General features: G+C 40.9%; 1 protein-coding gene across 1 annotated transcript in view; it reads left to right on the top strand.

Moving 5' to 3' along the window:
* The first annotated feature begins 211 nt into the window (after positions 1-211).
* Positions 212-10,397, top strand: part of dennd6b (DENN/MADD domain containing 6B) — a 54,380-nt gene continuing 44,194 nt past the window's right edge. Inside the window, exons 1-4 of the mRNA XM_078419659.1 lie at positions 212-438; positions 4,371-4,409; positions 5,984-6,026; positions 7,935-8,047. Of these exons, the coding sequence (XP_078275785.1) occupies positions 292-438; positions 4,371-4,409; positions 5,984-6,026; positions 7,935-8,047 (342 nt within the window). The 5' untranslated portion in view covers positions 212-291. The remainder of the gene's footprint in view (positions 439-4,370; positions 4,410-5,983; positions 6,027-7,934; positions 8,048-10,397) is intronic.

The following is a 10,397-nucleotide window of genomic DNA, read 5'->3' as shown; positions in this document are numbered from 1 at the left end:
AGCAAAATAAAAACTTTTGGAGGAACTCAGCGGGTCAGGCAGCATCTGCGGAGGAAGGTACAGGTGGGCGGAAACACCCCACCCGCTTCAGGCTGTTCGCAAGCGCGCATGCGTTAATTGGGCATGTCAGAACAAATGTGTGCGCATGCGTGAGCAGGGTGCCGACCTTGAGGCGTCGCTGTGCCGGGCAGTGTTGGTGCGCATGTGTGAGCAGGGTGCCGCCCTTGAGGCGTCGCTGTGCCGGGCAGGGTTGGTGCGCATGCGCATGCGCTGGAACGCGGCGCCGTTGTCATGGAGCTGTGGGAGCCGGAGAGCCGATGCCGGAGGGTTCAGCATTTCTCGGCCTCCGGCTCCACGCTTCCATGGGACCGCTTCTCAGCCTGGCTGGAGTGCGTCTGTGTGGTCACATTCGACTTGGAGCTGGGTCAAGCGATCGAGGTGAGTGTAAATCACGGTGGGAGCTTGGGCTTGAGGATAGGACACTGGCGTTGCAGGATGAAGCCTGAGGAGGACAGTGATCGGTTGGGTACAAATTGTTGTGCCTCATGTACAACCTTTGAAATATATGACTTATATTGGTATTATGCACGTTTGGTCTCTTGCATCTCCATATACTGCTTTCCCGATGCTGTGATGTGAAGATGTGACAAGTACGCTGACGACGCCTCTTTCTATCTCGGTAGCTTTGTCCTTCTGACCTGGTTGAGTCCCGGTTCTCCTTTCTTTAGTTTGTGATCAGACATGCCTTTTTGCTCTTAAATGATATGAAAAGGATATATTCGGACGGATAAATTGTGTGCATTCGCTGCAGCTATTTCTTCCCTGATTCCTGTGTGAGCAACTGTATCATAGAGGCTATGATGCTGGAGACGTAATATGGAGGCCAGGAAAAATTACGTGGGATTATGATTTTGAGTATTACATTGATACTGTGGAAAATAAATTCGACCTTGAATAAAACGCAGTGGTGATTATAATGACTGGAAGTTAGGTCTATATTTGACTCAAATCCACAATAGTCTTGTATTCTTTTGAATAACCTTTAAATTCTCTTGCCTTTTTAAAAGTCTCTTGCCCAGAGTAGGGGAATCGAGGACTAGTGGACATAGGTTCAAGGTGAAGGGGAAAAGATTTAGTAGGAATCTGAGGGGTATTTTTTTCACACAGAGGGTGGTGGGTGTATGGAACAAGCTGCCAGAGGAAGTAGTTGAGGCTGGGACTATCCCATCATTTAAGAAGCAGTTGGACAGGTACAGGTTTGGAGGGATATGGACCAGGTGCAGGCAGGTGGGACTAGTGCAGTTGGGACATGTTGGGCCAAAGGGCCTGTTTCCACTCTATGACTCTATCTAAATTGACATAGTAAGCCACTTGATCCAAGGGCAATTAAGGTTATCCAGTAAATACTGGCTCTGTTAGTGAATAAATTAAAAAAAAACTGTTTACATTATTCTTTTTTATCCTGAATTATGTTTTTGGCTAATCTATTGTCGTGAAAGAATCACTGTCCTGGCATTTCACCCTCTTCTATTTCCTTTAAGATCTTACTTAATAACTCAGCTCATTGACCAATTTTGATGTATTTCTTTGCAATTGCTTTTGAATTCTGTTTGATTTTATTTTGTGAAGTTTCTGGGATAATTTTATTTGTTATGCATTAAATAAATTCAAATAATCCTTAATATTAAAGATTTTGTAGCTTTTAATTTTTTCATCAGTCTTTCTTTCCTGATATCTTCCCTCCCATCTTCAGCCTTATCTTCCTCATCTGTTCTTTTATTCCCATTCTGCACCTCCTGTCTGACATTCTTATTCACACACCAATGTTTTCAGTCTTTGCTCGTTTCCCATCCAACAATAATGCTCAAATTCTAGAATAGTGAACAAGACAAACTAAAATATTGTAGACTTGTCAGTTAAAGCACAGAAAAAAATATTAAGGCCTAGATACAGGAAAAAAATTCTCGATGTTGTGGGAATCCAGAACCAGGGGACACAGTTTAAGAATAAGAGGTAGGCCATTTAGGACTGAGATGAGAAAAAACTTTTTCACACAGAGTGTAGTGAAACTGCGGAATTCTCTGCCACAGAAGGCAGTGGAGGCCAATTCAATGGATATATTCAAGAGAGAGTTGGATATAGCTCTTGGAGCTAGCAGAATCAAGGGTTGTGGGGAGAAAGCAGGAATGGAGTACCCCCTCTCCTCTCCCCTCCCTCCACCCCCTCTCCTACCCCCTCCCTCCACCCCCTCATGAAAAGCAATAGGGTGAATAATCCCAGGTTATTAATAGCGGCAAGCGAGAAGAACTGCATGTCTTCACTAGACATTAGGTTCAGCAACGGGTTCATCCCGACAACCATCAGGCTATTGAATACTATGAACTCCAACTAAACTCCAAACTACGAACAGCCTGAGTTGCACTAGGGACTTTGGGTTTTGTTTTTTTTGTACTATATTGTTTTTTAAATTTATTTAACTTTTTTTGTTTGTTTATTATATTATCTATTGAGCACTGTGTTTACAAACCTGTTATATTGCTGTAAGCAAGAATTTCGTTGTCATGTTTTGGGCATATGATAATAATACATTCTTGGTTCTCTTCTCTTGACTCCAAGCAGCATTCTGGAAAACCTCTTCTAAACCCTCTCCAAATCCTCCATATTCTTCATACAATGGGGCGACCAAAACGGCACACAATATTCCAACCAAAATCTTACAGGGTTGCATCTTGAATTCCTGACTCCTCTAGTCAATGCCTTAACCAAAGAAGGCGAGCATACCATACTTTACTACTCATTGTACTTGTGTTGCCACTTTCAGGGAGCTATGGACCTGGACCCCAAGAACCCTCTTGTACAGTAATGCTGTTAAGAGTCTTGCCATCAACCTTATACTTTCCCCTTGTATTTCACCTCCCAAAGTGCGAGCCCTCACACGTACTGAGGTTACAATCCATCTGCCATTTCTCAACAAATGTGCTGCTCTACCTTTGTCATTCAAAATTCAATATCTTATTGTTTGCTTGACCACTGCATTTAGCACCATAAAATTACTGTACTTGAGCTGTGGAAACAACCCAAATCAGTCACAGAACAATTATGATTTGCCTATTTTATTGTCCCTTACCTTTTTAAATACGATATGTTAATTATTGGCAGTCAACCTCTGGCACTGAAGAATAACTATTACAATTTGGAATGTTTTCTTAGTTTTAATTCATCGAGATTATAATATTTATTCACTTCATTTTTTTCTATTTGGTTTTCTTAATTTATTTCTCTTCCATTACTAGATTTGAGATTGAGTTCAACTAAAGTTTTATTTTATTCTCTGTCTGTGCATTTTAATTTCACACTGTTTTACAAAGATCCAAAAATGTTCTTATTCTTGCTGCAGTGTATTGTGTATTTTCAGCAACACAAAACGTTTTTAAAATCTAGTTTTAAATGGTGATTCTCACTAGATGCACTGACATGATAGAAGTAACCACTAACTATCCAGAATATTAATATTATGCTAGGTTATTCCTTTTGCCCACAATTCCATCCCTTCCACCCTCAACTGGGCTAATGTGGAGGGCCTACCTTGCAGGGTCTCTATACCTTTGAATGCAGTGACTTGGCCGAGATGGCTTTTAGGTCTTGATACTGTTTTGTGGTAACCCTGAAGTATTGCTGACAGCTGGCAAACTTGCAAGCTTTGTTTTATCATGCGATTTTAATAGTTTGAAATGCTTTGACCTACGGAGACATTGAAAGCACTTGTAAATACAGGATCAAACCAAAGGAAAACAAGAAAAGAAACTTAAATTCATTTTTGCTCACTACATCCTAGCCCTGCAATTTCCATTCAACTCATTGGGTCTTGGATCCTGTGCCCTGTCTGATTAGAAACTAGATTTTTGAGCAAACCATGTGGAACTCATTGGCAGCTTCTACCCTTTAAATCTCAGCAAGCCCCAGGCTTACCATGTTTCACAGCACATGCTTTATCTTCATCAGCTGAGCACAGGCTGTTTGATATGGAACCATCAATGTCACATGGCCTGTTAATCCTAATTGTCACTTCTTCTCCCTTTGTATTCTCTTTCTCTCAAATATGAAAATTTCGTTAACACCCACAATAAGTTGCACAATTAGATTGGTTTACTGCATTAATATTATATTAATGAAACCTGATAATATTAGATACTATTCATTTTTTTGGAGAATAATGTGCTCTTTTCGGCTAGCAATGTTTTAAAAAAAACACGGTGTGGGTATAGATGTGCATTTGAGGTATTTACTATTTTGTAATCAAATAATTAACTTTGATTTTTATGAAAAATGCCTTCCAGTAAACCGTTTGCATTATGTGTTTTATTCCTCAGCTTGTATATCCCCATGATGTGCGTCTCACAGAAAAAGAGGTAAAATATTAAATTAATGGAGTTGTTATTAGCTTTATGGCTTCTTTAAGTTTCTAGCAATTTATCAGAAAACACTTCTGTTTAATATAAAAATGCATGAAATACACAACTGTTGAGAAACTTTCTGAAGTTTGAAATATTTAAAAACTGAGGTTATTCAAATTAAGTACGGTTGTCCCTTTCTCAGCAAAATTCACTTCTCATACAACCATTAAAAGAGAAAAATTCTGTTGGAGTGGAAAATTGAAGACAGTGGAAAGGAAAGTTTGTTTCTGACAAAAATAAATTATCTGGTTGCCTAATTGTATTTTGTGCTTTGTTGGTTCAGTGCTATTGCATAATACTCTGAGTCAGATTGTCCTGAGTTTGTATTATAGAATCTGAGAACATAAGCTAAGCTGGTACACGTCTGCATTAATAAGTAAGCATTGAAATTCAATAGTTCCTTTATTATCATGTGTACCAAAGTACAGTGAAATTCTATGTGCCGGAAGGAACTGCAGCTGCTGGTTTATACCGAAGACAGTCACAAAAAGCTGGAGTAACTCAGTGGGACAGACAGCATCTCTGGAGAGAAGGAATAGGTAATGTTTCGGGATCCGAAACATCACCTATTACTCCAGCTTTTTGTGTCTATCTACAGTGAAATTCTATTTTTGCATACATATCAGTAAGATTATTGTCGTACCTAAATACAATAAGTACATAATGCATAGAATAGGCCCCCTAAATCTATATGTAATACTCAAAAGGTTTTGGCGCCATTTCACCGTGCCAACTGCAGTTGGCCACAAAGGCCAGTTGCAACCGTCACCTCCATCCGGTCGAACCGGGAACCGTCGTCCCTCTCCTTGATCGGCCATCTTCAACCTCCAGGGATGCTCCTGGGATGCCTCCCGCAGCTGACCTTCAGGGTGTGGAATTCCCAGTTCCTTCTTACCATCCATTTGTCCAGATGCTGTCGTTTACTCGCTCCACCTCCTGAAACATTATTTCTGTTTCCCCACCGATGCTCCTTGATCTGATGAGTGTTTCCCGTGTTTTCTATTCTTATTTGGGATCTCCAATCATCTATAGTTTTTATGCTCCAAAGATTAAAGGACATTTGATGGGGTTATTCTATTTCATATAACAAGTAAAGGTGACAGAAAGTACAAACCACAGCATTTCTCTGTAGTTAAATTTCAAACTCTTTTAAACAATTCTGAAATTGAAGTGAGGAATGGGAACCGTGATCCAAATGGTTGAATGCAGATTATTCACTGACATTCCTACTTGAATGCACTGCTATGGTTGTGCTGATGGCAAAACACTTTGTGGAAATATGGAATGGTGAATGGGTTGAAAGTAAAGTTGCAATGTTTTCCAGGCTATACTTAACATTCCTTTCACTTCCAATCGTTTGGATGTCATTTTATTTGGTGGTCATTAGCTTAAAAGTCAAGGAGACATTTTTAACCTATTATAACAAAAACATTTGTTTGAAAGACTGAAATTTTAGAACTTGCTTCACATCCGTACCCATTAATGAGGTTTTTAAAATTTCTCTTTATGCTTCTCTTTTTTCTTTTCAGAAAACCAGCATCTGCTACCTGTCCTTTCCAGATTCCTACTCGGGTAAGAAACCTCTTCAAATGAGGCTTTTTTCCCCCTTCCTTGGCATTTTATTCTATGAAGCAACATCCTCATTTCTATCCTCTATCGTTTCAAAGGCCCCAAATGATTTGGTTGGGAAGATATCCAAAGACGATATAATTTGGCACAAACCTAAAAATTCCAGCACAAGAATAACCTTTTAATGTATCAAATCTTCTGCCTAGGTTATCAATGCACACTTTTCTTGTGTGTAAACCTCTGTTACAATAGTCACCAACATCCTGCCACAAACAATTCTGCTAAAAGCTGGAAAGGTTGTTTATCTGGAATTGTTGAATTCACCGAGTCCTGAGAATGTGCCTAGTCAGAAGATGAGTTGCCTTATGTTGGGCTTTGTTAGCAGTGTAAGAGACCAAAGACAGTTGTCAGAATGTAAATGGAAAGGAGAACTAAAGTGATAAGCAACTGGAAACTCGGAGTCGCCCTTGCCATTATGATATCAGCAACATATTGAGAGGAATGAGGTAGGAAATGACAAATGAAAGGTGAGAGATACGAATAGGATAGAATTCATCGTTAAAGTCAATGGTAAGATACAAAATTGGGTGCACGGTGGCATGTCTGACGGATTTGCTTCCTTACAGCTTACAGCTCCACTGTCCAGGTGTAATCAGCACATTTGGTATTGACAGTGCAGTTTGCACATTTTTCTGTAGCCATGCGAATTTCCTTCAGATGTTCTGGTATTTCCCACAATGTAATGACCTGCATATTGGCAGCCTTCAGTGTGTAGAATGTGAGAGGGTGGGGAGAGTTGGGAATGTAGGGAGAATAAAATGGGGTTAGTTTTGAATGACTGTAAATGGTTATTTGATGGTCGGCATGGACTTGTTAGGCTGAGGAGCCTGTTTCCTACTCTATGACTCTATGATAAGTCACTACGATGAGCTCAGTTTCAAAATATGTTATTGTTTCTGTGGGATTATCAATTAATATACTATTATATTGAATATTTAAAACACATTGCTATTTATCACATACATATTTTCCCTTGACTTTTGAACTTTGGACAGTGCCATGGAATCTTTTGCATCCACTCAAAAAGGACTTTTACATCATGTCCTAACTACTGTTCAACTTGTTAGTTTTTGATCTCGGAATATGTTTGGTCCACTGAGACAAACTGGCACTAAGCAACAACTTGTTCATTTGGAATTTCAGTATGCTGTTCTACACAGTGTTGGTTTCTAACCACCCTGTCTAAAGTACATCCATATACTAAAACTCTTGTTTGTTTGTTTGTTCCTGAACTACAGCCAAAACGGTACACGATAGCGCGGCAATTTTTTGGCTCACTTTACTCACCGTCGTCCCTTTGGTGCTAATGGAAGACGTCTCATTCAAATTGGTGTTATAGTTTTAAAGTTATTCACATTTTAAAGTTTAAATCTATCTCCTAGGGAGGGTGGTGGAGGGAGGGAGGATAAGGGGGGTTGAGGGGGATGGAGTGGGGGGAGGAGGGGAGGGGGAGGAGGAGGAGAGGGTGCTGCACCAATGCAGGAGAGGTTTGGGCCCAACGGGTCCACTTGGTCAAGTTTCAACTAAAATTCTAGCCCTTGTTTCCAATCTTTATCTTTGCCAAATCTCAAGTTTATCTCTGCAGACTCAACAATTCTAAACTGTTTTCCAACCTATATTCCTTGGACATCAGCCTTATATGGTGAAACCATTTCACTGTATTTGAAGCGGAAATTTCATGCTCTTTACTTCTATTCTGCAGTCATCTATTTTTGTCACCTTCAACGCTGCTTCAGTTGTTCAATATCTGTTTCAAAATAAAAGATCCAATTACTCCAAAAGCATTTTGGAATTTTTATCTTATTTTGTATATCTTCACAATTATGAGCCATTATTGTATTGCTGCTCTAGGTTGCCTTGGAGACACGCAGTTCAGCTTTCGTATCCGACAATCCGTGGGACACAAACTGTCTATGAATGGAGAGGAAGAAAAATACAATCGAGATGCCCCAGTTGTTCTTCAGGTATGTTTTAGGGTGTGTTTGACAAAAATGTGTCATCTATTTTACAGCAGCCAAGATCTCATATCATCCAGTCCCATTATAGGTTTTAAACATATGTTGTCACAATGCAGAATAATTTTGTATTGTACTAAGACTGCTCAACATGGTCCCCCCCCCCTCCCCACCTCATCTCCAACCTCTTTCCTTCCCCAAGTTTTATTCTTTAACATCTGTTGTGTTTGATTGAAAGGAGCACCAGGAAATAGACCCTTTGGCCCACTGGCCCATCGATTGCCCATTCACATTAGTTCTGTTATCCAACAAATCCGTGGCTCCCTCCCTCTCTAGTCTACCCTGTAATTTTTGCAGTATGACCTGTTTACTTTTGGATTCCACATTCATTACGCCGTCTGGTTCTCCTCTCATTTTCCCATTAAAAAAATTGCTTAAAAAATTGAGATAAATTCTGAGAATGATTTCCCTGTCAAAAACATAGAAGGAGGGAGCCACAGATTTGTGGGATTTCAGAACTAATGGGAATGGGCAATCAATGGTTGCATGACCTCAGTGGGCCAAAGGGCCTATTTCTCTGCCTAATCATTTTATGTTCATTTAAGTGTTATGTTATCACTTCCATCAATTCCTTCTAGACAGTCTACAGGGATAAATTACAGGAATGTTATATTTGAATAATGTTGATCAAGTAATATAAGGAGTAGTATATGGAGTGTGGTTAACATTAGCATGAGCCCCAAAACGCCATGGACAAAGTAATGTACAGTATATTAAAACTATTGAAATTGAAAGGTCAATAGATTCAAGATTCAAAATTCAAGATATCTTTATTTGTCATCCAAAAAACGAAATTTAGTCACCCACAGTCCAACAATAAAAGCAATAAAATAAGCAAATTACACAACCCCAACCAACACACACAAAAAAAAGAAACAGCCATCACAGTGAGTCTCCTCCCTCCAGTCACCTCCTCACTGTGATGGAAGGCCAGAATGTCTTTTCTCTTCCCCTGCCGTCTTCTCCCACGGTCAGGCTGTTGTGGTTGCAGGCCGCGCCGGACGGTGAAAGGTCCGAATCGGGCCGACCCAAGCCCCGCGATCCGGAGCGGGCGAACACGCTGCCGCTGTTGCTGCACATCGGGGCGGTCGTGGCTCCCGACATTGAAGCCCCCGCCGAGCAGAGAAAAATCCCGCGGCCTATTTCAGGCCGCGCCGGGCGGTGAGATGTCCGCGGCGGGCCGACCCAAGCCCCGCGATCCGGGGCGGGCGAACACGCTGCCGCTGCCGGAGCTCCCGATGTCGGCATCCACGCGGCCCGAGCCTAAGGCGAGTCGCAGCCGCTCCCGCAGCCTTCGAGGACGGCCGGCTCCGCTGATGATGAGTCCGGTCCGCGGGCTCTGCGAACCAGAGCCCTAGATGCCACCAGCTCCAGGAGTTGGGCCGATGGTAGGCCGCAGCAGGAACGGAGACCCGACCCAGAAAACAAAGGTCGGGTCTCCGTTCGGAAGGGACACATATTACAATTTTACAGTTCCCCCCTCCCCTCCACACACACACATAGTACTCAAACACAAAAACACGACATCACATCTACAATTAAGACAAAAAAACCAACAAAACACAAAGACAAACGGACCGCAGGTAAGCCGCAGTTGCTAGGGCAGTGCCGCCCATCGACGCTGTGAATACAAATTTAGCTAAACAGCAGAGGAGAATTGATTTTTATTTTCATATTGGAGTCAAGTATATGTTAGTGTTTTGAGGGTGTCAGTAATAGGATTATTATTCTCTTTGATGCATATTAACTACTTAGACTTGAGTGAACGGAACAGATTTAAAGTGTATGGAAAGTTTTAAAGTTTACAGTTAATATGTAAGCCAGGAAATCATAAGCAGTGATATAGTACTTTCTTTCTCTTCTAACCTGTGTTTCCAAAACTCAAACTGCTGCTTTTGCTGAGGCATGGGAAACCCTGATGGCGCACTGTAAAATAAACATTGAAAAAGTGAAGTTAGAGCTGATAGTCTCATTAAATTATGTAAATTGTGTAAGGTTAGGCTTTCAAGGTTTTAAAACATTTCTATTCATCCATCTGCTTCCAGCTTAATTGTCTTTGTTTATCTAAACCAACCCCTGCCTGTCACCTTTCCAGAGTGAAAAAACAGTTTCTGCTATGTCAGCTGAAATACTGTGCCCAGTTTTGAGCGTGATACTGTAGAATGGAGGTCAAAGGTTAAGGGGAGATTTAATAGAGGCATTTAAAATAATGTAGAACTTTGACAAAAATATGAGAAATAAGAGTAAGAGCAGGCTACGGAGACTCCTGTGTCTGATTGCCTCCATAATTCTTACACCT

Source organism: Rhinoraja longicauda, chromosome 23 (genome assembly GCF_053455715.1).
Source record: "Rhinoraja longicauda isolate Sanriku21f chromosome 23, sRhiLon1.1, whole genome shotgun sequence".
In the NCBI taxonomy this organism is placed as follows: domain Eukaryota; kingdom Metazoa; phylum Chordata; class Chondrichthyes; order Rajiformes; family Arhynchobatidae; genus Rhinoraja; species Rhinoraja longicauda.
This window is presented reverse-complemented; position numbering and strand designations above follow the sequence as displayed.